The sequence below is a fragment of the Trichosurus vulpecula genome, chromosome 3 (genome assembly GCF_011100635.1).
Source record: "Trichosurus vulpecula isolate mTriVul1 chromosome 3, mTriVul1.pri, whole genome shotgun sequence".
Taxonomy (NCBI): domain Eukaryota; kingdom Metazoa; phylum Chordata; class Mammalia; order Diprotodontia; family Phalangeridae; genus Trichosurus; species Trichosurus vulpecula.
This window is the reverse complement of record NC_050575.1, coordinates 16,039,270-16,067,075: the sequence shown is the minus strand read 5'-3', so window position 1 is coordinate 16,067,075 and position 27,806 is coordinate 16,039,270. Positions and strand designations below refer to the sequence as shown.

At 41.1% G+C, this 27,806-nt stretch overlaps 1 protein-coding gene across 2 annotated transcripts in view; it reads right to left on the bottom strand.

Moving 5' to 3' along the window:
• Positions 1–27,422, bottom strand: part of DYNC1H1 (dynein cytoplasmic 1 heavy chain 1) — a 92,702-nt gene extending 65,280 nt beyond the window's left edge. For both annotated transcript variants that reach the window (XM_036748812.1, XM_036748811.1), the window contains exons 1-11: positions 26,954–27,422; positions 16,870–16,957; positions 11,187–11,360; positions 10,791–11,046; positions 8,763–8,949; positions 7,917–8,188; positions 7,597–7,824; positions 5,100–6,176; positions 4,152–4,331; positions 3,559–3,708; positions 2,111–2,257 (exon numbers count right to left, since the gene is read on the bottom strand). In XM_036748812.1, coding sequence (XP_036604707.1) covers positions 2,111–2,257; positions 3,559–3,708; positions 4,152–4,331; positions 5,100–6,176; positions 7,597–7,824; positions 7,917–8,188; positions 8,763–8,949; positions 10,791–11,046; positions 11,187–11,360; positions 16,870–16,957; positions 26,954–27,209 — 3,015 coding nt within the window. In that variant the 5' untranslated portion in view covers positions 27,210–27,422. The remainder of the gene's footprint in view (positions 1–2,110; positions 2,258–3,558; positions 3,709–4,151; positions 4,332–5,099; positions 6,177–7,596; positions 7,825–7,916; positions 8,189–8,762; positions 8,950–10,790; positions 11,047–11,186; positions 11,361–16,869; positions 16,958–26,953) is intronic.
• Between the last annotated feature and the right edge of the window lie 384 nt (positions 27,423–27,806).

Sequence of the window (27,806 nt, the reverse complement as noted above, 5' to 3'; positions counted from 1 at the left end):
GAGATCCCTTTTGCAACTATAGATATGGAAACACTTCTTCACCAAACAAGCCTGAGAGAGGATCATGGGATATCAACTGCTTCGCACATTGTAAGAATTTAGTGTTTGTTGATCTGACAATTTTTATTATAAAAAATTGAAAAGCTTTTGCACAAACAAAATCAACAGTTAAAACTGGAAGAAAAGGTTAACTGGGAAAAAAATCTTTGCAGATATATCTCTGATAAACATATATCCAAGTTATACAGGTAACTGACTCAAATATACAAGAACAAGAACTATTTATTCCTCAATTGATAAATGCCCATCTCAAAAGACAAAAAGCATACCATCAAGAACTATGTGAAAACATGCTCCAAAACACTAAGACAAATGCAAATTAAAATTGTGAAGTTCTACCTCACATCCATCATATTGGCAAAGAGGACAAAAAAGGAAAATTATAATTGTTTGAAGTGGTTGCAGAAAACAGGGGTGCTAATGCTCTGCTGGTGGAACTGGGGACTGGTCCAGCCGTTCTGGAAAGCAACAAAGAACTATGCCCCCAGTCCCTAAACCATACATGCTCTGAAACAGTGCTACTACTACTGAGCTTATGGGCCAAAGGTGCCAAATAAAAAAGGACGTACACTTACAGAAAGCATCCGTACCAGCCCTTTGTATTATGGCAAGCAATCGGACACTAAGAGGGAGCCCATCAATTAAGAAATGCTGAACAAATGTTAATATGATCAAGTAAGAGAGTATTACTGCGCTATAAGACCTAATGAAAGGGAAAGTTTCAGAGAAACCTGGGAAAACATATAAACGGATGTAACGTGAAGTGAGCAGAGCCAGGATAACAATTTACAGAGTTAAAAACATTGTAAATAAAGACTTTGAAACATGCCACCCACCTTATGATAGATGAGTAACAGATACAAGACAGAGAATGAAAAATAAGTCTTTGAGCATGGCAAATGTATGGATTTGTTTTGTTTGAATGTGCTTATTTGCTAGAATGGTTGTGTCTTTTCAAGGTGGAGGATTTAGGGGGTGAGAAAAGCTACTGATAGTCTTGCTGAAAAAAAAAAGAAGTGAAAGAAAAGAGGGTCATTGACGCACTGAGAAAAATACACAGAAAAGAAAAGAATATGTAAGAAGTTCAGGAGGAAACGGACAAGCAGAAAAGGTTTGAAAGTAACATGCTGAGTTTCCTATAGGCTTTTTAAAAAGTACTCTATACATAACATTTGCAATTTCACATGTAGTCTTCATTTTCGATTTTACTTTGTAGAAGGAAATGTTCTTTTTGGAGCATTCATTAAATTTAAAAGAAAAAAGTTAAAAGGACAGATTCAGAGAAAGCCGGGAAGACTTTTATGGAGTGAGCTGAAGTAGGAGAACTATTTATACAATGACTATATCACTGCAAAAAAGCAAAAAACAAACTTTGAAAAACTTAAGAACTCTGATAAATGTAATGACCAATCAAGGAACCAGAAAAATGAGTCATGACAGATAAATGATTAACTAGAGGTATTGAGACCTGTTTTCTAGGCATGGCCAATGCATGGATGTGCTTTGACTATGCTTAGTTGTTACAAGGGGGAGGTTTTTTTTTTTTAAATATTTTTTGTATCTGGAAGGAAGAAGGCTAGTGATAGGAATGCCAAAACAACAGAAGAAAGGCAAGAGCATCAATGGAGCAATTTTTTTAATGCACAGAAGAGAATAGAAGGAGGTTCAGAGGGAGACGCAGAGAAGCAGGGTAGTTTTGGAACTGATGTGCTGAATTTCTCATGTACTTTTTTTTTTAAACCAAGATATATGCAATAAAGAGTCACAGTGCAATCCCCTTTTTTGTTCTTTGCATATGGAAATGGTCATGCTTACAGATATTTGGTAATTTGGGGATAACAATTTTAATTAAAAAAATTTTCTGGGATGCTGAGTAAAACTGGATAGAGCTCTAGTTCTGAACAATCTGGGCAGTTCTACAGAATGAACTGACTAACAGGACCTCTTTTGGAGAGGAAAATACTATAGGAATCCTTTGAACAGTGGCTGATTCATATGAGGTCAGTTATAGGATGGAATATTTAGGAACCACTGTTATTGTAATGCTTACCTGATACCTCTGACTCTGAATTCTGGGAAGTGAAAGTATTATTGTCTTCCAGGAAAACATTTCTTGATAGAGCTTATATCTGCATTCTTCGATTGGTGGATTCAAATAAATCACTTGATTGGTTATTCTTAATTCATGAACAACATTCTGGAGAAAAAATAAGTTGCCGATTAAGAAACCTGAAGAAGTTATATGTCCATACATAAACCACTCCCTTCTCTGAATTTTAATAACACTTTAAGTCAGAACAACAAAACTTGTTCTTCGTTAGACAGAATCTTGCTTTTTTCTAAGTGTTTCATGCTGTTAGATTGCTTGGTTTTTCCCCCTATCTAGAAAGGACTAAAAATAACCTAAGGCCAGAGACACTCACCCTTCTTTATATTCATATATACTTGTATATACCTTGCACAAGCCTGGTTGCATAAAAGAGACTCGATAAGTATATACTGAGTGTAATAAATAACTCCTACTCAGTAAATACTAACAGATAGAAATAGCAAAGAATCACAGGATTTCACTGAACTAATAAATTAGGTTGGGCATGCATGTAATGTTGGTCAACACTAAGTATGCGGCATATGAAAAGCACTGATGAAAGTCTAATAAATTAACTTTCAAAATCTGCAATTTCCAACAACTACGATTTAATTCCAATTCAGTCTCTAACTACGTAGGATGAATTATGACCTCCAAGGTCCTTTATTCATGATCTCTAAGTTTTTAATCAGCCTAATAAGAATAAAACTGAACTATGCCCATGATGTTCAAAAAAGTATGCTGAAAGCATTATGAACAACTACTATTCATATTCACATCACACTCGTAATGTTTGGAAAGTATTTTCTTCACTACAACTCCAAATGGATTATGCAAGTTATTACTCTCGACATAAAGATGAGAAGACCAAGGCTCAGAGAGGTTAAACAACTTATTTATGTTTACAATACAACTAGTAAGTGCTGGAGCCTAGATCGGAACCGAGCGATCCTGACCAAATCCTCGACCCACGCGGCTGGAAAAAGAAAAAAATCTAGCAGGTAAGGAAGAGAGGAAGTGGATTCACTGACCAAAGTCCTTGCTGAACATTTCTGGCTTGTTTTTCTAGATGAAGCTTACTAAGCTAAGGTTTACAATGCACTTTGTAGTGGTCCCCATTAATTATTCACGTTCACCCAAAAGCAGAAGACATGTAGAATAAGAAAGGACAGACAAGCACTGTGGTATCTCTACTATTCTATCCTTATCATTTTTGCTTAAAAAATGCTAAACCAGTGACAAAATTCTTCTGAAAAATGCCAGGCGAGTCATCTACTTGTAGGCCTTTATGTTAGCTTCTTGAAGAATATTTGCTTATTTGCTAAGTCAGAAGTCATGCATGAAGAAGAGACTCAATGAGACTTATCAGTTAGGGGCTCAGAAGGTCCCTGCGATCCAGGGATACTCACTTTAATCTTTGGCTCGCCACCCGGTTTGTGACTAACTTGAGGAGCATCTGTATCCATGTCAACTTCAGCTTTATCATCAGCCTGTCCGAGAAGAACTTGGGTCCAAGCCCTCAGGCCAGCTTGCAAACGAACACCTAATATTCTTTCAATCTAAAGAGAAGGAAATGCTATTAACCAAGGACAATTTTTTATCCCACGTCCTCCTTTCCACCACCCCACCTTCCAAAACAAAAACTCTAGGCATTTTAGCAACGAAAGGGTGGAAAGGGGATGCCTATACTGGTTTTACTGGTCACCTCTACTTCCCCTCCCCTTCCTCACTCTTCAACTTCTTAAACTGACTTCTCATCTCATCATTCAACCAAAGTGGCTGTCTATAAAGGTACCTTAAGCTCTCTTAATTTTGATATCCAAAGGCCTTTTTTTTTAAATCTTCATCCTTCTTGAACTCTCTGCACAAAATATGACACCGCTGTCCCCTCCCACCCTCATCTTGGATGCTGGGCACTGCTTATGTTAACCTTAGAAAAGGAAATATTGCTACTTTTCTCAGTAAAAAGACCAATTTATAGGAACTCCCAATCATCCCTTACCTCCATATCAAGTTTGTTGACCCAAATGGGTAGATTGGAATAGGAATGAAGATTCAGGTCATCCACAGCCTTCTGGACTCTGTTCAAGATCTCAGAGAAAGTCTTGTGATCATACATACAAGTTTCTAAGGAACGAACTTCAAGGTCAATTTTTTCCTCAATGATAAGCAGATCGTCCACCTGTAGAGCAATAAATATAACTTTAAGCCATTACTTTAGTCTGTTGCGACAATCTCAATTCCTTCACTTTTCCCTGGTTATTTGAGTAATTTTACTGGCAGGCTCATAATAGGAGTAGAAAGGAACCAAACACTCAAAGGAGGTTAATGTCAATTTCTGATGATACACATTCAGTTTCAGTGCTAGATATGTGTAGTGACGCATTTCTTTTCTAACTCTTATCACCAAGATAGCATCCTTAAACAGTCTGAATCAAGAGAATTTTTCTTCCACTGCTCCACTTTCAGCATTACGCACTGGTTAAAACCAGCCCTAACACACTCTGGATTTATCTTCAGTAGAAATTAAGTATCAAAGCTTTAAAACACTGTAGCTATCTTGTCTGTTAAAACATCTAACACATCCCTAGAATACTTGACAAAGGGACAGGGATGGGGATGCACTCTGGGCTCATTAGTACTGGGACTCCCTGGTAAGGAAAATTCCCTTACCAATGGGGACCAGCACCTTCACTGAAACCTGCAGTCTTAGAGAGTCACCCAGAGCATGCAAAAGCTAAGTGACTTGTCCAGGGTCATCCAGACAACATATGTCAAAGGCTGGACCTGAACCCAACTCTTTCTGGCTCTGAGGCTGACTGTTTATCCACTGCCACACTGCCTGCCTCAGCCCCTGACAAACATGTACGAGATCCTATGGATTTCACAGACTGGCAATTGGTCCCTATTTTTAAAACACTTGTCAAATTATTTTTACGACAAAACAAACCTTTTCTTGGAAGTTGAAGACAGTCTCTGCCAGCCGCTGCACATACGGGTCAAGTTTGTACGATTCCCACACCAGGGCGATGCCTTCTCCAATCAGCGCCTGCACTTCCTTCTTCAGGCCAGCCACCAGAAGGGAGATGGTATTGCGTTCCTCCACTTTTTCACACGTCCGCTCGTACGTACGGACACTTTCGATCAGAGAGATAGCAAACGGATAAAGCTGGTTTGCCTGATGAGCCTTGTTCACAATCGCCAATGGAACGCGGAAACCAAGCCACTTGAGATTCCGAACTTCTTTTGAAAGTGTGATGATCTCAGGAAGGAAGTTAACTTTTAGTTTAAGAACATTTCCACTTCGGCCTCTAACCCGAGTGCTTTCAATGGTGAAAATACGACCAGAAACGCCAAGGTTACGCTGTTGCACCTTCCTCGCCCAGTCATCAAATATTTCTTGAGTGTTGAGCTTCATGCGGAAACTGTCTCCATCCTGCTTGAGCTTCTGACCTTCAACGTGGTTCTCCCAACCTTTGCCCAGGACGTCTTCAACCCGCTTCATGTAGGCAGTAAGCTGTCTATCAATCTGCTTAGCCCAGATGATGGACCCAGACACCGGAGGCAAATCCCGCACATGGCTCATCTTACAAGCTTGACTCTGAGGGTACTGAACCTTGAATTTGTCATGAAGAGATTCAATGTCGTCCTTCACACGCTGGATCAGCTGTGTCTGATATTCACGAATGGCGCCACGAATGTGAGGCCTGACGAACAGCGCATTGAACCTGGAGAAGATTCTGAACATTTCGTTCGCGTTCTTTGCTGTACCAAGTTGATCCCTGAGGCGCGCAGTGATTCGGGTTTCTACCCTGTCAATCCTCTCGTCGTATCTCTTCATTGCGGCCTCCCAAGCTTCTGTACCTTCTTTAGAAACATCTAGTCCGTCGACTTCCTTGACATTCTCGTAAGCAAGGTTCACTTCTTCAATAGCATTAGCATCGGCAGCATCAAAAAGAACTTCGGCTACTTTCATATCCGGGGGCTCGGGCACATCTCCTTGACTCTGCTGGGCCACAGCAGTGACCTGAAGAGGAAACGTGCAGGAAAACCATCTAAGAAGTTTGAATTTCACTGGGCTTATACAGTGCATAGAGAGACACTCCCCACCATGCCAATGAAATAGTTCCTCTTAATGTAAACATGTCATTACCACAGCACAACAAAATAATACAAAAAGGGTTACTACAAATAGGAAATTCCTCTGCTTACAAACCAGGTAACTGCACAAACCTATGCTTTCAATATTTAGCTTTTCGTTATCCTTTAGGTAAATCTAAATTTTAAAGATCAGCTATGAGGTATATACTGAAGACAGCTCTTGTGCTCCAGAGCAATTCCAAATGGTTCTGGTTACTTTGGGGAGAAAGTGTTCCAGTATTTTAATGCTAAAATTCTATAGTAATTGCTTAACCCAACAATTGTATCAGTATACAAACTAAACATCCCCAAAACTACCACTGAGGCCATATAAACGGATTATAAAACATAAGGTTGATTGCAAAGACTATTTTCAGATTTTTGCATAAACTTAATAGGTGAAAATAATTTAGTAAAACTTAAATTAGATTTCTATAAATCAAGAAAAAAACTTGTTTTTCTTCATTTGTCAGTCAACAATTTCTTGTTGACCTGACACGTACTAATCCTCATAGTAAATGCTAAAAGAGCATATTGTGAGCCCTGCTCTACAGATTATAATCCAGCTAAACACCTGAAAAATGTGACCCACTACTTAGCATTATAAAGCAATTTTTTAAAAGCACACCAATTATAACTGCAAGCACTCTGCACCACAGAATACCAATTACTTAAGTATTTGACTGCTTACAAGCAGAAAGTGAAATCAATCAGGAAATGCTCCCAGAAGGTGAGTTTTAAACTAAACTAGATTCTGAATTGGTGGAAAAGAGTCAGGAGTTTCAGAAAATACTAATACATGTAGAAGGTATGGAGGCAAGGATGTGCAGGTGATCATTGAGCAGCTCTATCTGTTCCAGGAAGTAATGAACGATGAGGTTGGTTTGAGTGGAAGAAATGGGATTTGGTGGAGGGTGAGAGAAAAAGAGGAAGAAAACAAGAAAGAAGACGCCTTGCAGAAGAGATGAGAAAATATACCTCCTCCCCCTGTTTGCAGAGGTAGAGACAATGAATATGGAACAATGCATATGCTGTCAAACTTGAGGGATACGTTGGATGGTTTTGCTGAATTGCCTTTTCTTCTCCTTTTTTATTCTTTGCCTCAAGGGAGGACTCTTTGGGGAAGAGAGGAAGAAGGAACGTATTTGGAGCTGGCGTTATTATAAAAAAAAGCTATGGACTAAAAAACCATCTTAACTGTGTTTAAGTGTGTTCTAGCAACCACATTTAGTAGAGGCGAGTCATGAGCAAAACTGACAGAAAAAGCACAAACTAATGCTTCCAATGACTGGGGATTAGAACCTTACCTGTGGCCGGAGCACTCGGACAATGACAGCTCTCAGCTGCTCGTGCTGGCGCCTGAACTTCCTCATTTGGTCAAGGCGAGCCTGAAGTTTTCTGTGTGCGGGGTTGATCCTCCAGACCATCTTCAGGTTCTCTTCTCTCTTTCTCTTGACGATGTCTCTCAGAAGCACCTGCAGTTTCTCATACTCATCATCCCACGTCTGGAAAACTTCAAAACATGCGACCATAACCTAGCAGGGTATAAACAAGGGTGGAAATATTTTCAAAACAAGCTTCTTTTCCATCTCCCTAAAGCACTGTTTCTCACTGCATTAAGACTTACCTTTTCAAATTCTTCATATGCCACATGCATGAGTTTTCTCGTACCCAGCACTTTGAGTAGCTGAGAGCTCAGGTCTCTTGAAATGGCCTCCACCAGACGCAAGGCCCTCTGAATAGGGTATTTTGTATTTCTGATTTTTCTCAAGTGGGTAAAAATTGCAACCAGGGCCTGCCTTATTTTGTCAAGTTCAGTAGCAGATAGCAAATCATTCAGAGGGAAATCTTTCATCAGAGGGTTATAGTCATTGACAGTTTCTAAAGCCTGTTTCAGACCTGGAGGACAATAGAGAAAAGTTAATCACTGTCTTTTAACTATGGTGCATCAGTATACCAGAAGTCAGAAGACGGGGGCTCAGGTCCTGATTCTGAATTTACCGCTACATGACCCTAGGCCAAGCCTTTTACTTGGCCTCTTGTTCAGCCTTTTCTCACAAAGTATCAATCCTGGAACTTCAGAAGGCCCCCAGTAGGCACAGCTCACTATCAAGTCAAACGTATCTTGACAGTTCTATAAACACGAAAGACCAGGAAAAAAACGGAAAGTAGTGAGGGGAAAGGAATTGGAGTAAATAGTAGGAAAACCATTTTTTCCCCTGAGTTTTCTAAATGGAGACTATCCTTATCACCTTTCCTCTATCACTCCTAGGCTGTCAAACGTTTGGCTGGCAGCTATGGTAAAAGTAGACCATATGGCCAAAGAAGTACACAAAGAGGGAAAAGTGTGCAAGCAAGCACAACACATCATTAAGCTTTGCCAAAAAATCATTAGTATAAAACATTCAAAACAAAACCAAAAACTCAAGTCAATCATCTTCGGGTTAGATTTCAGCACTTTTTTTTTTTTTACCTGTATCTGTGTCAAAGCTGACTGTTGCATGAAACCGTTTGCCATGCTTCAAGATATCCAGAGTTAAAAGAACCTCTGGGCTCTCTCGCTTTTCCTGAATACGGTACAAAGCACGTTCCAAGTTCAGCCAAAAACTTATTTCCTGTAAGGCAGTTCCTGATGCTGGATCTCGGTCTAGTTTGGTCACCTTTAAAGACAAATATTACATTAATCAATTAAAAAAATGTACCAAGCATGTAGTATGTAGCAGGCACTGTTCTAGGTGCTAAGGATACAAAGACAAAAATCAAACAGTTCCTGCCCTCTAGGAGGTTCATTCTATGCGAGAAGACAATATGTAGAAATAAGCATAAACAAAACATAACATCACATCAATGATACCACCACAATCAAAACCTCAATCTATAAATGAAAAACCCAATCTTACAATTCAAGTTGGTTTCCTTTACTGGGAGTGAAAGTTGTTTTACTTGGAAATAAAAATTAGAAAAACTGAAATAAAAGGTATCTGCGGTTTGACCCTGTGTTAATATTTTTATTAATTACTTGGTTAAAGACATGAATGGATACTATTCAAATTTCCAAAAAGCACGAAGCTAAGAGGGATAGCTAATATAGAGGGTGACAAAGTCAAGATCCAAAAAAGATACTGGCAAGCTTGAACACTGAGATGACTCTAATGAGATGGAATTTAATAGGGAAAAATGTGAAGTCTTATAATAGGGTTTTAAAAAACCAACTTTACAAGTATGAGACAAAAAAAAAAAGTTGCTAAACAGTAGTCTGTCTTTAAAAAAAAAAAACCTGAGGGTTTTAGCCAGTTCCAAGTGCAATCTAAGTCAATAGAATGATACAGAAGCTAAAAAAGCTAACTGTGTCTTCAGGCCACAGGGAGAGGGAGGGCTTCCAAGAATAAGGTCCTTTGTACCTCTAAGTTCCTATGAATAAGGAGGCTGATTTATAGTTCTACTGTACTATACCCTGATTAGACTACATCTGGAATACTATGCTCGGTTCTAGATGCCAGTTTAGGAAAGATATTAATATGCTAGAAAGTGTCTAGAGCAGTGTAACCAAGGTAGGTAGCACAGTGGATAGAGTACCAGGCGTGGAGACAGGAAGACCCAAGTTCAAATTTGGCCTCAGCATTTACTTACTAGCTGTGTGACTCTGGGCAGGTCACTTTGTTTGCCTCGGTTTTTTCCTCTATAAAGTGGGGATAATAGTAGCCCCTACCTCCTAGGGTTGTTATGTGATGATAATGCTAAGGCACTTCTACAGTGCCTGGAACGCTATGGGCAATACGCATGTTAGCTATTATCATTATTATTATGGTAAAGAGTCTTGTGTCTGTACCAGAGGACTGGCTGAAGGAACCAGGGATGTTTAGCCTAGAGATGATAAGCCTCAAAGGAGGTGTAATAGCTGTTATCAAGTATTTAAAAGGTTGTCATGTGGAAAAAAAACATTAGACTTGTTTATTGCTTCCAAAGGAGAAAACAAGGAGCAAAGGGCAGAAGTGGAAAAGAGGTAAAAATGGATCTGATGCTCAGGAAAAGCTTCCTGACAACTGTGTGTGAAGCTATTCACAAGTGTAATGGGCTGCCTCCTCCGCAGGCAGCAGCTTCCTCTTTGCTGGAAGCCTTCAAATGGCTTCCATTCTAGTCAAATGGTCAAAGAGAGGCTAGGTGGTCATTTGACTGGCTTGTTGAAGTAAGCATTCTTTGGGATATGTGTTCAACTAGGTGGCTGCTGAGGTCCCTTCCAACTCTGAAATGCCACGTATCCCTATAGGCTATCACTTTTTCAACAATTTACAACTGTATCTCCAAATATCCTAAACAAATCATTGTTTATCTTAATGTTTCAAATATAAGCCATCAGATTCACCCAAGGGCTAAAATAATCCTCAATCACAGCATTAATATTTTCTTTTGGAGAAAAGGGTAAGAGAAAAATGTAGGCCTGTTCTCCTCAAACTACATTTTGTAGAGCAAACATTTTCGATATTCATTCCTGCCTCCTTACTTTCTGAATTTCTCGTATCCAACGGTTGACTCCAGACTGCAGCTGATTTAGAAAAGTTGGATCTTCAACCTTATCCCCAAAGTCTGTAACCTTTGGCTTTTCTCCACGTTCATAACACTGTTTTGCAACGTTTGTAATAATTGGATGAATTGGTAAGCTAATTTCTGGAATTTCAATATTCTGCTGCAAATGAAGAAGCCCCATCTCAAGTTCTGCAATCTTTTTCTCAACTGAAGGAGCCATTTTATCACCATCCCTGAAAAGACAGAAAATATCTTAAAATCAAAACATGTCCAAAGTCTGTAAGTAGCTTACATAATTTTCTGCTTCTTTCCAATGTAACAATCTTAGTAAAATCTGTTTAATATCTCAAATAAACCAAAGATTTTTTTTTACCTATCGGCCTTGCCAGACTCTCTGATGTAGGATTTAAAAAATGGAGCCACTGCATTGCTAATGAAAGAATGTAATGTCTCATATGGAGAATCTTCACTCAGTGTCAGAACTCGAAGCTGGGAAGATACTGGTTTGTCGGCATCAATCACTGGAGTACGTTTAATGAATGCCAGACTAAAAAGGAAATAGAAGAAAAACATTTATTTTATCATGTTTCAATTTAGTTAAACATAACAACCATTCTCAGTAAATAAAATGCTCAAAACATATGAACAGGCAATTCTCAAAATAAAAAATACAAGCTCCTAACAACCACATGAAAAAAATGCTCCAACTCACTGGTTATAAAGAGAAATGTAAATTAAAACTCTCAGGTGTTCTGTTCCCCCCCCCCCCCCCCACATACACACCTAACCCATCAGATTAGCAAAGCTAAAAAAAAGAAAACTGACAGTTGCTGGAGGGGATGTAGGAGGACAGGCACAGTAAAACACTGCTCATGGGGCTGAAAAGTAGTCCAACTACTTCAGAAAGCAATTAGAATCTATACCTCAAAAGTTACTAAACTGTACATGCCCTTTGACCCAGTGACACCACAAGTTAGCATATATCTAAGAGATCAAAGAATGGCAGAAAGGACCCATATGCATAAAAATATTAACTGATGCAGAGTTAAGAGGGAAGAACCAGTAGAAAAATTTAAAAACAACTTTGAAAGACTTAAGACCTCTGAACAATGTAATGACCAAGTATGACTCCAGACGAATAAAGTGGAATCATGTTTTCCCCATCCTGGCAGAAATATAATAGACTAGAGATACAGAATGAGACATATATTTTTGGACAGAGCCAACATGTGGCATGTGGATTTGTTTCCTTTGACCGTTTTTGTTACAATGGAAAGCTTCTGTTGCCAATGGGGGAAGGGAGTTATAAGGATAAAGAACTGGTGAATGATGCCCAAAAAATAAGAAAAGGATGTTAACAAAATGCTTAAGAGTTCACAGAAGAGAGAAGAAAGGTCAAAGGGTAAACCAAAAAGAGCACTGTTGATATAACTGTTAAATTTAACACATAAGCAAAAAACCACATGTAACAATCAATACAACCTTTTTTTCTGTTTGAGTATGAAATTTCATGCTTTTTTTTTTTTACACATCTATCAGTTTATAATTAAAAAAGAACAGCTACAAAGACCCTTAAATATATAATGCACAATTGCTCAGATCGAATGATCGATCTGAGCTAACCTGTCAGAAGGGCACGCCCTTTGAGTTTCCTCTACTAAACAGTGATGCATTTCCTTAATTAAACTTTCCCTACCCACCCTCCACTAGCAGCAAGCATTCTGTGTGCTCTCTGACCCAGACTGACGGCCTATCGTGCGGCCATAAAACAGAACAGCGCTAACTATGCCAAGTGTGGAGAGCACCCGTGATACCGTATGGATCTTAAACTGAGAGGCAGCTAGGTGGCACACTGGATGGACTGCTGGGCCTGGAGTCAGGAAGACCTGAGTTCAAATCCAGCCTCAGACACTTACTAGCTGTGTTTGCCTCAGTTTCCTCATCTGTAAAATGGGGCTAATAACAGTGCCTTCTCCTCAGGGTTGTTCTAAGGATAGAATTGAGATAATAAGTGAAAAGTGCTTGGTGCGGTGCCGGGCACACAGTAAACGCTCAATAAATGCTGCCAGAATGGTGATTATCGCTGGTTTTTAAAGCACTTTATTTAACCCACTATGTCAATTTGAACCTTTCATTTGTAGTAAAAGGAACGCCAGTCTCAGGGATGCCCTGAGGACCACAACCACCCAGAAAGCACTGTGAACGCAAAGTCTCTCGGCGCCCAGGCCAGCCTCTGCATGTGCCAGCCTCTGCATGTGCCAGCCTCTGCATGTGCCAGCCTCTGCATTTTATTCTAAGGATTCAATACCGTGTCAAACAGTCACTTGGGCTGGGACCTACAAAGAAAATCAGTTTTGCCACAGAAAGCCTTCTTCTTATTACTTTGCTGTACTTATCTTAAGGGGTAAAGGTGACTATCGAGAGCTACTTTCTCTCCCCCGAGTGAAATGCACCTTTAGCATTAAATGGAAGAACAGCGCCATCCCATCTACAGCCAAGCAGCAAGTGGAAAAACTCAGCTAAGCCAGAACAAACTAGGGGGTGAGTAAGGGGAATTTTAGTGTAACTACAGTGGATTTTATTGTGCGTAAAGTGGATTTTTGTTATCATTCCTTAGCGTTCAGTTTCCCAGGATCTATAGCCACAACCACTTCAGTTTCCCAGGATCCGTGGCTATAACAATTTGTTTCCCAGGTATTAGATATGAGTTCCCGGGCCGATGGTTCGAAATATCTCCACCACGCTTGCGCAGCATTATATAAGGATAAATAATATAAACGTGTGCTGAACCTGTAAACATCCACTGCGACTGAGCAGTGAGATATAGGGATGAGGTGATGTAAGCTTGTGAGGCTATTGTTGGCAATGTGCCTTCTTTGTCAGATGCCCTATAAAACAGGTGGGCATTGGTTAGTGAGTTTGGGAACCTTTATGGTTGAATGCGCAAGCTGGAATGCTTTGTGCCTTGATTGGCTCCCATCAAGGCTTGGGAGGGGGAGTCCGTGTTTCCTTCAACTGGCCCCCATGGAGGCTTGAGGGGATTTAGGGGAACCCTTTAGGGGTGAATGCACAAGTTGTGCCTGTCTCGACTGGCCCCATCTAGACGCAGGGGTAGTTGCCCCCCTCCTCACCAGTCCCTGTGAGAAGGGTGATTAGGAAATGCTGTAGGAGTTTGTAGTGCTTCCATTATCAGCAATACTGTGTTAGAGAAGACTATCCTAGAATAAAGCTTATTATTAACCCTTTTGAAGCTGTCTTTCCTGTCTGACCAGATCAAGAGTGAACCCGTTAGAGGCTGGAGTCCAAACCTCCAGCACCTCCTGTGTATTATTTGTCTAATAGACCCCAAGAGAGAAAAAGGAGGTAACATAAGTGAAGTAGCAGAAACCATCTCCAATGTCACCACCTCAGACTCCTCCCCTAAGACCCCAAATCCCAGAGGCCCATGAGTAGCAGCATCCTCCCAAGGCCACTGGCCATACTTACAAACCCAACCCCACCCACAGTCATCCAGAGGACCAACCCCAGTGGAGACACGGCCCCGGCAAATGCTTCTGCCAACACTGCTGCTCCCACTTTTTCAGCAACCACAGCTACTAAAGAACTGGAAAAAATGATTCACTCCAAATTCTTTGGTATTAAGTTGTTCAACATTAGAACTGAATGTAGTTTTATCAATTGAAATGACACTAAAGATATCAAACTTCTCCTCTACATGCTCGCCAAACTGTATCATTTACCATCCAGACCACCAAGCCTTACCATCTTCCTTGCCACTACAGGTTGCCTACAGGTTACCAGGCTTTTCCAGCCTATATGTGTTATTTCCCCCATTAGAAAGAACATGGTGACTGCATAAGCTACATATCTATGTGACATAATCTCAACTGGGCCTTTTCACTGTGTCAAGGCAATCCTTTTACGCATCCTGATAATCGATTCACTTTGGCTCTTCTCAACCTTCTCACCCTTCTTCAAACTTCCCATGGCTCACCCTCTCAGCTGAGACCCGTCTCATATTTCACTTAAAAATGGCACCCATCAGGGCAGCTAGGTGGCACAGTGAATAGAGCACCATCCCGGGAGTCAGGAGGACCCGAGTTCAAACCCGGCCTCAGACACTTGACACATGTACTAGCTGTGTGACCTTGGCCAAGTCACTTAACCTCAACTGCCCTGCCCCCCTCCCCAAAAAACAACAACAACAAAATGGCACCCATTCACAAAGCTCCCTTTTCCTCCTTCCCTCTTCATCTCACATCACTGAGACACCCTCTACCACCACCTCCTCTTTCACTCTCCACACAATGAGGTGGCCCTCCTCTTTGCCAAGGAAACCCCTCTGCCTGCCCAAGCAATACCATGCCAGCACATCTTCTCCAACACAGACAATGCCCCCTCTAACATCCCCACTCTTTCACTCACCTTCAGTCTCTCCCTGTCAACTGGCTGCTCGCCTCCTGCCTACCGACATACCTATGACTCCCCTTCCTCAAAAAACCCGTATCTGATCCACCACCTACAAAGGCTATCATCCCCTGTCTCTCCTTCCTTCTGAAAGCCAGGTACAATCAGTGCCTCCATTTCCCTTTCTCTCTCTTTCTAACTCTACAGAGTGGCTTCCTAGCTCATCTGAAACTGCTCTCTCCAAAGTTACTAATAGTCTCTAAAACTGCCACATCTCAGTGGCCTTTTTTTTCAATCCTTGTCCTTCCTGACCCCTCTGTAGCCTCTGACACTGTTAATCATCCTCTTCGTCTTGATACCCTCTTCTCTCTAGGTTTCTATGTCACTACTGGTTTTCATCCTACCTGTCTGACTCTTCCTTCTCAACCCCCTTTGCCGGTTCTTCAGCCGGGTCACATCTGCTAATGGAGGCTATCTTTCCAGGGCTTTGTTCTCGGCCCTCTTCTCCCACTCTGCTTCATCTGGTGATCACATCAGCTCCCTCTCAACTATTCACTCCACGCAGGTAATTCTGAGATCTATTCAATTCTAACCTGCTTCCTGACCTCCTTCTCATCTTCCAACTGCCTTTGGACAATGCGAACGGAAGGTCCCGTAGACATCTAAAACTCAACATGACCAAACCTGAACTCATTATGTTCTCCCCCACCCCCCAAAAGCTCCCCTCTTCATAACTTCCCTGCCACTGTTGAGAGCATTACCATCCTCCCAGTCACCCAAGCTGGCTACCCAAGTATCCTCACCCTCAACTCCTCTCTCTCCTCACTCCCACTCCCTCCAATATCTAATCTGTGGCCATCTCTTGGATAACCCCTCTATTCTCCTCTGATGTTGCTAGTGCAGGCCCTCGTCACCTCAAACCAGGACTGCAATAGCCTGCTGGTGGGTCTCCTTGCCTCAAGCCTCTCACCACTCCAGTGCATCCTCCACTCGGCTGCTGAATTTTTCCCAAAGCACAGATCTATGTCACCCCCTATTCAATAAACTCCAACGGCTCTTCACCACCTCCAGGTTCAAATATAAATCCTCTTTCTGGCATTTTCATTACCATCTCCTGTATTTCCAAGATTTTTACATCTTATTCTCCCCACTCCACCCACATATAAATACACACTCTGACATTCCGTAACATTGGCTTCTTTGCTGTGGCTTGAATAAGACACTCCATCTCCAGACTCCAGGCCTCTTCATTGTCTGTCCCCCATTCATGGAATGTCTCTCTCATCATCTCCACTTACTGTATTCCTTCAAGCCTCAGCTGAAATTCCACCTTCTATGAGAAGCTTTTCCTGATCCCCCTTAATGCTACTCCCTTCCCTCTGGGATTATCTCCAGTTTATCCTCTGTCCATGGTGGTTTGCATGTTGTCTCTCTATTTGAGTGCTATCTCCTTGAGAGCAAGAGCTGTCTCTTGCCTTTCTTTGTACCCTTAGCATTATTCATAGTGCCCGGCACACAGTGGTTGCTTAGTAAGTGAAAACAGACTATCTCAGTTTTCTACTTCCATTCCCAGGACTTATTCCAGTACTTTAAACATAGTAAAGGCTTAATAAATGACTTTTAATTCCATTTTAACTTTTCCTACTCACCTGTTGGATTTAAGTCCATAATGAATGTCAATGTTGATATTATAGGAAATAAATTCTTTTTCCTCTTCACCTTCATCACCAACATCCTCTACAGAACAAAACAAAAAATGTTTTTAAAAAAAATAATCAGGGAGCTGGAAAGCAGCGACTTGCTTAAGCTCTTCCCCAAATCCCTCCAAAAAAAAAAAATCAGATTTTTTTTTTTCAGTTTTGGTTAGCAATTATAGACACAATTAATTTTGAGCTGACAGTTTATGATTCCAGCCATACTTTTAAAAAAGCCATTAGCTAGAAATGCTCATATAAATGACCTAAGTTTTATGACCTTAATAAAGAATGCCGGGGCAGCTAGGTGGCGCAGTCAGTAGAGCACCGGCCCTGGAGTCAGGAGGACCTGAGTTCAAATCCGGCCTCAGACACTTGACACATGTACTAGCTGTGTGACCTTGGGCAAGTCACTTAACCCCAACTGCCCTGCCAAAAAGCAAAAAAAAAAAAAAAAATAAAGAATGCCTACCCTAAGAAATCTTAAATACCGTTGTCGTTCAGTCACTTTAGTCATGTCTGACTCTTCATGATCTCATTTGGGGTTTTATATCAGAGTGCTTTGCCATTTCCTTCTCCAGCTCATTTTACAGATGGGAAACTGAGGCAAACAAGGTTATATGACTTGCCCAGCGGTCACACAGCTAGTAAGTGTTAAATTCAGTATGTAGGTTAATTATGATAGCTAACTAAAGGTACAAATAAATTTTTTGTGGCAATATATACAAACAACAATTATATATAGAGATCTCTCTACAGAAATTTCTCTTCAATAGGGGACTACGTACAAATGAATAATTTTAGTTTCGCCATCAATTATAGGGCACTATATCTATATAGTCACAGTCTTTCTGGACTGTAAGACACCTTAAATATCTAGCTCTACCTCCTCATTGAACACATGAGGAAACTAAAGTGACATGCAAAATTCACAAGTATGTCATCTGAAAGGTACTTTTGATATAAAGCAAATGCAAAGTGCATACTAGAACTTTAAATCTTTTTAATAATATCAATTAGCATAAAAACACTTCCACTGAAGGACCTCTGGAAGTGCACACAGAATACAAAGGAAGCAATGAGCATTTATTAAAGCACTTACTATGTGCCAGGCACTGTGCTACGGGCTTTAGAAATATGATTTCATTTGATCTGCTCTGATTTGTTATGCTCTCATTTGATCTGAGGGCAGCCAGGTGGTACAATGGACAGAGACTCATCTTCCTGAATTCAACTCTGGCTTCAGACACTTACTAGTTGACCCTGAGCAAGTCACTTAACCCTGTTGGCCTCAGTTTCATCATTAGTAAAATAAGCTGGAGAAAGAAATAACAAATCACTCTAGTAAAACTGGAAGTGGGGTCATGAAGAGTTGGACAGGACTAAACAACAAGAAAATATCTAATTGGAAGAAGTGAGCCATCTGTCTTGTGCATATCCTTTTTAAAGTTACTGATCAGTCATCATGCATGCAAGGCAGTGTTTCCTAACTGGTTTGGCCAGAAGACATCTCTGAAAAATACAACCATTTTTTTCAGGGCTCTATGGTAGAGGCACAAGGCTACCTTGATGGGGTGGGGGAGGGCACATTACCAAAAGTGATCACACAAGACAGCAAATAATTTTAGTGAACTGAATCCAAAAGGCAGAGGTCAGAGCTGCAGGCTGGCATAGAATAGTGCCCCTGGGATCAAAGGTTCTCATGCTGTGTTGGGAGAAGGGCCAATCCCTTTTATAACTTCCTAACACTGGAATGCTTTCATTACCCTGAATATAGATTGAAGTATACTTTTCTCATTTTCTTTAGGTTTCTTGCATTTTGTCTCATTGTTATGGAACATGTCTAATATGAAAATATGTTTTGCATGACTTGATATATATATATAATTGATATCATATTTCTTGCCTTCTCAAGGAGAGGGGAAGAATTTGGAATGCAAAAAAAATGTTTAAATGAATGACATAAATAAATAAATGGAGGGAGGGGATGTTTTCATTTAACCCCAAGTCATATCACACATTCCATAGCTCAGTATGAGAAGTGCTGATACAAGCGAGAGTTAATGCAGACCAAGATATTTCATAACAGAGAAGCAGTGAGTTCTAAGAGACCGAGAGCTGGCTTCAGAGTCAGTAAAACCTGACACACAATGACTGGGTGAACCTGTACAAGCCAGTTACTTCATCTGAGCGTTCCAGCCAACCCTCCAAGCTGTAGAGCACATGCACACTTGCTTTGCTAGAGGACATTGCTCACCAGGAGTTCTCTACCCAATGAAATCACAGGTACAATTAAAAAATATAGCTATAGACACAGGACCCCATATTGCTCTTGGAAATATCATAGGTTAAATAGTATCATCTCAAAACAAATGATGCAGGAAGAAGCCGACGCAACATGGTTAATCAATGAAGCATATGTTTTCAAACATATGAAAGAAGGGATTTCTTTCAGCTATAACATGAAAAAAACATAGCCCACATGACATAAAAGAATTGAACATATCACCTTTTTCAGTATCAAAAACATTTTCAAAAATAAATGCAAAAAAATGCTTTCTTTAAATGTTACTAGACTCTATGAAGATCTATTTTTAAAAAATAATTATACACCACTATTTAAAAAAAAGTGTCTTGAATAGATAGCATAAAACAAGTATTTTCTTAGGATGAGAGCAAGCCCATAGATGTGTATCTAAGTGCGTTTCTGAACACACAGAAAACATCAATCAGAAAACTGACATTTCTATTTTAAATAGAATAGGATTCTATTATCTATGTCAATAGATCCACTAACCAAGATAACCAGTCTCCACACATCAGTTAAATTTTTTAATAAATTTGCATTTCCCTACCCTGACCTCAAAACAAAAACCAAAAACAAACAAACAAAAAAAACCCTTTTGACTAGCTATATAAATAAAAACTTGGGAGAAAACATGCGAGCCAAACTTCACCTCTAGCTAAGACTTTCCATTTCTGTGATTCCTAATTTTTTGGCCACACTACATTTAAAGAAGAGGAAAAGGAAATCTGAGGCCTAATGAAGTGGTGAGTCACTGGAGCATCAGGAACACTGACACTTCTGCAATAAGACTACTGCAATGCAGCATAAAAATACGCCCAGTGACATAATCTTCAAAGATGACACATACTGATTTCCTTATTCATTTAAGTTATAATATTTCTTAAACCTATTCACTTATGAAAACCTTTACCAGCTTGCTAGATTAAACATAATAAGTTATTTTACATATATTGGACAGAAGTAATTCTTTAATGTTTATAAATTATGAAATTAGGGATTTTAAGCATATCTTATCAGTGGTGGATTTTCACTTAAAATTTTCTCAGTTGAGCCCCAACTGGGCTTTCCATTTGGAAGATGAGAGAGGCTCAGACCATCAGGGTTGGGTCCATTCCCCCAAATGCGTGACCCTGGGCAAATCTCAACCTTTCTGATTCTGTTTCTTCATAGGATGGTAGATAGGCTTACATTATTTACCTCACGAGGTAACTGGGAGGCTCCAATAACGTGATGCGTGTAAAGCTCTTTATAATCCAAACATTTGTGAGCTACTGTTATTACTTCCCCAGACATCAGTTTCAAAGGGTGGGGGTGGTCGAAGAGGCAATGGATACAGCCTCCAGAATGACAGTGCAGTTAACCTCCACACTAGTACATTCCTAAAGTATTCTGTTAACGGGTCTCCTAAATAACCAGGTTTTTCTATACACAGAAATCCAATATACAAATTTTAATCAAAGTCTTTAACCGCTCTGAATCTGATCCTCCTATTAGTCAGAGCATCCCCACACTACCTGGACTAGTGATACACTTGGGAACTACTTGGGACTTGAGTAGTAACACTTGTCCATGGCAAGCCTGGTATAGGATGACAGACAGCTTTAGGCACTAGGGTTCTGGACTTGGAATCAGGGAGGCCTGAGTTCAAAACTTGCCTTAGGTACTAACTAGCTGTGTGACTCTGAGAAAGTCCCTTGGCTATTCTCAGCCTCAGTTTCCTCATCCTAACAGGCTTGTTGAGAGGACCAAATAAGATAATACAGGGTGTCCCAAAAGTCTTAGTGTAGTTTTAAGCTGTAATACCAAAAAAATTACACTCAGATTTTCCAGACACCCTATCTATGTAAAGCACTTTGCAAACCTATATGGGAAGGAGACTTGCTTTGTGGGTAGGAGAAGGTTGGGGATGTGGGAGAAAATGGGAAATAAGTGGGAAATCGGGTGCATAAGGAAATGGGAAAGCTGCTTGGCATAGCAGAAATATCACTGAATTTGAGGTTAGAAGGCATTGGCCTCTGGACCATCCTATATGACCTTCCCATCCTGTATGATAGCTATCATTATTATTATTTAGTGCTTAATAGAATCTCAGAGGTCAAATCCAACCACCTAATTTTACACAGATAAAGAAACTGAGGCCCAAAGAGGCTAAGTCTCTTGCCCAGGGTCACACAGCTAATGAGGTTCGGAGGTGGGATCTGGACCCAAGCCCTTCTAATTCCCAAGTCCACGGCCCTCTTATAGACCTGCTTCAAAGGCGGTAAAGCCAAGCTAGTATCATGTATTACAATGACTCATGATTATAAATTTCCTTTTATCAAATTTCAAGATTTAGTTTCCAGGGACACTGTGCAAAATATGAGTTAATGCTAAGGTGATATTAGACAGTACTCCAACAGTACATGTTATCTTGTGAAAAGGGTGAACTGTAGTAGTAGTAACTGAAACGAAGAGTAAGAAGGTGGGTAACCTAAAGGATTATATTACTTCCCAGCAAGGACAGGTTTTAAAGTAGGAATAAATAACCTATGGATAGATATATTACAGACTGGAACTATTTACCTAATTTCCATATATTTACCTTGCCTACCAGCCACTCTTACTTTATCATAGAACCTAGAGTTAAGAGGGATTTTAGATCATCCCCTTAACTTTGGGGATGGGGAAACTGAGGCCTGGGAAGGTTAAGCAACTTGTCCAAGGTCACACAGGTAATAAGCATCAAAGACAGCACTCCTTTCACTCACACTGGTCCAGCAAAATGAAATACCTTACCCAAGATTCCAGAGGCCAACGCCTGAAAGAAGCGGAATCTGAACCCAAGTCTTCTAACCTCAAATTCAGTGATATTTCCGCTATGCCAAGCAGCTTCCCCACTTCCTCATGCATTCAATTCCTTATTTATTTCCCATTTTCTCCCACATCCCCAACCTTTTCCTACCCACAAATCCACAAACCAAGTCTCCTTCTCATCTATACTCACAAAACTCTATTAATTCAAAACATTCCCTTTCCTGTTTCACAGAATGTCTTAAATCTATTTGAGACCTCTGGAAGTTTTCCTTATCTTCTCTCCCTAGCTACTCCTCTAGCTTTTCCTTTCAAATTCAAATCTGAGTATCCAAGAACATGCAGGTGGGCCATGGTCAACAGCAGGTATGAGATCCTGGATACCCAGATGGCAGATGAAAAGTTGATGCAAATGCTTCAAGACAAGCCCAACTTGAACCCCAGACATGAAATCTAAGACATATTGCTGTCCTGATGCCTTCAGGGTGAAGTCTGAAGTGCTGAAGACTTCAAAGTAATGAGGAAACTGAGGGTAAGAGAAAGTACAATGACTTGTGGGTATGTGAATCAGGATTCAGACTCAGGTCTGCCTGTGACTCTCGCTCCGTTCCCCATGCCAAATTGTCCCTAAGAAGGAGATTAGAATGACTCTGAATTTCCTATGTTCAGATATTTAAGTATTGGTAAAACCCAGGAATAATAAGAATCCTGATTATCAAACTTGCAGTCCAGTGTCTTTTTAACTGAAACACAGTACTGATACTGGAGTCACTGACTTCACTGGGGGTCTTGCTCTCCTGCAATCAAATCTGCCCCAAGATATCCTTATTTACTCAACCCTTCCTGGATTCTCTCCTGCCTTCCTGCCTGTTCTGCCCTATATCAACACTCTCAGACTTTGGGCCTCCTCCTACCAGACTTGCCATGTCCAAAAAATCTTAGTAAATAAGAAAAAAAATTTAAAAATAAAAGGACAAATCTTTTCTTTTTCAACAGGATAACTAGGCAGGAAATGCTATATATCTAGTATATTTAGATAGTAGCAAAGCATTTGATAAAGCTTCTCACGCTATCTTTATAAAAAAAATTATGACACTTAATAGATTTAGGGAAATTTAGAGCAGCCAGAACCAAGAGTGTTATCAATAGGTCAATGTCAACTTGGAGGGAGTTTCCTAGTCAAGTGCTCCAGGGAATTATCCTTGGCCATATATTGTTCAAAATTTTTATTTTCTGAATGAAGCTGTAAAATGTATACTTATTACATATGTGAAGGGCACAAAGCTGGGAAAAAATGAACAAGTTGGTTCACAGGCTTTAAGAAGACCTCAAAAGACTAGTATGATTGAACTGAATACAGGGAAATTTAAAAGAAATAAACAAAGTTCTATATTTGGGTTAAAAAAATCATCTTCACAAGCACAGGATGGAGGAGTCATAGCCTAGACAACAACTTCTTAAAATAGGATGCACAGAAAGCTAAGTACTCTTTCCACTGCACTATGCTACGGTCAGGCTGCATCAGAAGCATTCTGCTTAATTCTGGGTCCAATTTAATGAAATTCAGACAAGCTAGAACTCATTCTGAAGTGGGCAATCAGGACTTAGAATGGATTAGAGACAATACCATACAAGGATTGGTTGAAAAACTGGGGAATTAAGGCTAGTAGAAGACTTGAGGGTGTGATAACAGTTTTCAAACATCTTAAAAGTTTTTCATGTGGAAGGATTTGACTTGTTCTGCTTGGTTCTACTGGCTAGAACAAGACACAATGGGTGGCATAGCTGATTTAGTCTTGACAGAATGACAGAAAAAACTTCTTAACCACTGGAGCAAGTCTCCAAGAGGAGAACAGGCCATCTGAGGAAGTAATGGGATTCTCCTCACTGAAGGTTCTCAAGCAGAAGTCTGCTAGAGGACTATTTGGTCAGCTTTACTACAAGGGAGATTCCTCTCGATACAGCTTGTACTGGATGGCCTCTTGAGTTTCCTATCAGCTCTTAGGAGTCTGTGAAATCTCAGATTCAAAGTATCCACGCAGTGTTTCATCAAAAGAAACAGTTTAAATCTTTTAACTTCTTAAAAGATATAAAAAAACTGTATTGATCTTTTGTCACTTAATAATGACACATTTCAACAAGATAAAAGCAATTTTAAACACATTTGTGAGTGTATCAATGTTGGTGTCTTTAGTTAGTTTGAACAAGTAGGATTTGTTTCCATGCTAACTGAAGCCTAGATTTTCAGATTTGTATTCCAATTGAGCTAGGTCCTGATAACTGTGAAAACCTCAAACTTAATTTAAAAACTTTAAAACAAATTCTTAAAAGAATATAACATAATAAAGCCCCTTAAGTAATACTGAAATGTCACATTTGTCTCACACTACAAGTAACTTTAAGCTTACTTCAGTACTTCAAAAGATTTATTACTTCATCCCTACAAGTAGGCACTCCCTCCCTCTACAACCCCTACATACTTGAGAGGGCATTTTCAAGAGCTGCTACAGTCACCCTTAAGCCTCCCCTTTTAAAAAAAAAATGCCTAATAGCCTAGCATCTATTATGTCTCTCCCAACTTACTAGAACTTCAACAATCACTGATTTGATTTCTGATCTGATTTCATCTTTGCAGCGAGGATATTCCCTCTTAATGCTGAGAACCAGCAGCTACTCTACAATTTATAGCCATAAGAGCAAAGAGCTCTTTAATATTTAATATTAATAATCATATTTAATATATGATAGGATGTCATATAAGTCTCAGACTCCTATGAAGTACAGATGCTAGAGGTACTATTATCCTCCTTTGATGGATGGGGAATCCAGACTCAGAGAGGTTAAGAAACTCATCCATAGTCCCAGAGCTTTTAAGTAACAGAGATAAGCTTTGAATAGAAGTCTTCCTCTACTCTAAGGTGCCTCTCTGGGTTATCATGGAAGTTACACCATGATGAGGCACTGAGTAGTCCAGCGGAAGAAATCTGAGCTAACAGGTTTACAACAAAGACTAAGGTATTTTTGTTTCTAAATATCAACTTAAATTTAATCTTTGTTTAGAGCTCAATAAGTGGAAAAACCAAAATTATGTCTACAGTAGGCATTAATAGCAAAAATTTAGCCATTCCTAAAGATAAAAAAGTGAGATTTCATTTTCAAATATTTGAGACACTGAGCTAGTTTTCGAAACTGCAAGTCATTAGGAGTTGATACAGAAGTCGGGATGCTCATTTCTCCTGAAAGGGGGAAAAATGAAGTGAATAGGGAGACCACTTTAGATTTGTACCGGAAGGGATACTGAGGAAAATATTTTTAGGAGAAAAGATGCTCTCTAATCAGTATTTCTATACTATAAAAAATGGGCACAATTCAAATAAAAAGGGGCTGTAATTGTGATGTTACAGTAGTCAGAATTTAGAAAACTAGGTTGATCGAGAGCAACCTATTAACAAATCATAGGCCAAAATTCTTTTTATGTAAGGGCTGGTTTAGAAGCAGATAAAATAATTTCTTTGGGTCTGTAACTGGGATTTCAAAATGATAATTCACTATTATCACACAAATTATGGAGACTATGGATAAGAAAGAGAATGTGATAAACCAAACAAAAAAACCTAGCCCTATTGATTTCTACGCCCATATTCAGGGACAGGAAAAAATGCATTATTAACATACTAAATATCCAATGTGCTTTGTGAAAAAAAAGCATAGTATGACTTGCAACTTGGGTTCTGTAACTAATAATAATGAGAAATAAGAACTGATCGGTCTGAAAGCATAAAGATGAAATTCTTGAAATCACACAAGCTGTAGACTCTGAGAAAACCTGGTCCTTTTTTTGGAGATAAAAGTTTGAACAGTTTATTGGTGGAGATGAAGCTGGTTCAGTCAAAATAATAGGTGACATTTACATCCGTGTTCAAGGTTTGTCAAGTACTTTACAAATATCTCATCTAATCCTAACAACTCTGCGTGGGAAATGGCTCATACTTTGCCCAGGCGGATATTGATGGTCAAAGATTTATGTAATTTGCCAAGGTCACATAACTAGCAAGCAAAAGTGGTGTTCTGGAACCCAGGTCTCTCCTGCAACCAACCCTAAGGCTCTTTCGGCTATCTATGCTGCTAGGGAGCGCATGTATTGATTCTAATCCGTTCTGGATCATTAAGTAGCTGTGTGACCTTGGTTGGACAAGGCGTCTCCCTTCTTTGAGACTCAGTGTGCCCATCTGTAAAGGGGCTGAAGTGAACTATGTCTGAATTGAACTGATACCATAGATCCTAGGATGTAAAGGAGTCGTCTTCGTCTCTCAAGGCTTTTGATTGAACGTAATTTCTCAGGTCGTCAGATTCCTTCCTAATCCTACTCCCACTGGGAAAGGGAAACTAAATAAAGCTGGCAGGGACCCAAACTCCAGCCTAACACGAAGAGGCTCCACCCAACACGGCCATTTTGAGAGCTTAGACGAAAGACAATGACCCCAGTCTCCTCCCTCCATCAAATGACTGGCTTTGGTCTAAATGGCCTCTGAGGTCACCCAGTCAGACCCGGTCCCACAGTTCAGGACCCCAGGATCCTGGACCCGTGCAAATTCTGGGCTGCAAAAGACCTCGGCAGACGCCCTGTCTAGTCCACTCGCTGACAGACGGGGTAACCCGGGATACAGAAATTGATGAACGCGCTCCTCCCTCCCTCCCGGGAGATGCGAAGGGGACCGCATGGCCCGGGTGCCCCTTCCCGGGATGCGGGCTCCGCCCTCCCCCTGGGCGCTGCCCCTAGCGCCCCGCCCTGTCCTGGGTGGGTGGGGTCGGCGGCTTGGGGGCTTAGGGGAGGAAGGGGGGCACACTGGCGCGCCCATCCCCAGCTCCCGCACCCCCAGAGGCGCCGGCGAGGTGGGGCTGGGATCGGGGAGCCCCCCGGGGCGGGGTGGGGCGCGGCACCTTTGAGCGTGGACCTCTCCACCAGGACGGTGTGGACCTGCGGGTCGGAGAGGAACTTGCGCATCTGCTCGAGGGCGCTCTTCTCCTCCAGGGCCGCCTCCAGCGCGGCCGGGGCCTCGCCGCCATCTTCCAGCAGCAGCGGCACTAGCTTGCGCAGGTGTTTCTGCAGCACGGCCACGTCCGCCACGTTCTGCACCGCCGACACCTCCAGGCCGGCCGAGCCATCCTCGCTGCCGCCGCCCCCGGGCTCCGACATGGGGCCGCTGCCGCTGCCGCGGACGGAGGAGGATGTGTGCGAGGGAGCAGAAGGGTGCGTGTGTGGCCGAGAGGGATGGATGAGCGTCGGGGTGTGGGGGGAACTGGCGAGAGCCGGGAGAGAGGGACGGGTCCGGTCGAGTGACTCAGACCCACTGCACAACCCCACCGGCCGACAGCGAAACAGACAGCTCAGGGCGCGGAGGCAAGACTCCGCCCCAAGTAGCGCCCATCACGAGACCCGCGCGCCGGCGGCCCCGCCGCAATGACTCCTGGGACTTGTAGTCCAGCCCCCCCCCCCCCCCCCCCCGGGCTAGAGCAGCTAGAGAGAGAGAGAGAGGCAAGGGGCATGGGGAGGAATTAAAAGAAGATGCAGATGCTGATGCCGATAGGCCTTTAAAGTTGACAAACAGCTTTGCATCTGCGCAGTGCCTTCAGCATATACTTAATAAGTGCATTTTGACTTGACATGAATTATTTCGGCCTTATGATTCCCATTTTACGGATGTGGACCCAGGCCCAAAGAGGCTAAGTGCCTTGCCCAAAGTCACAGGGAGTAAAAGACAGAGGCAGGATTTGAACCCAGATCATTTGACCC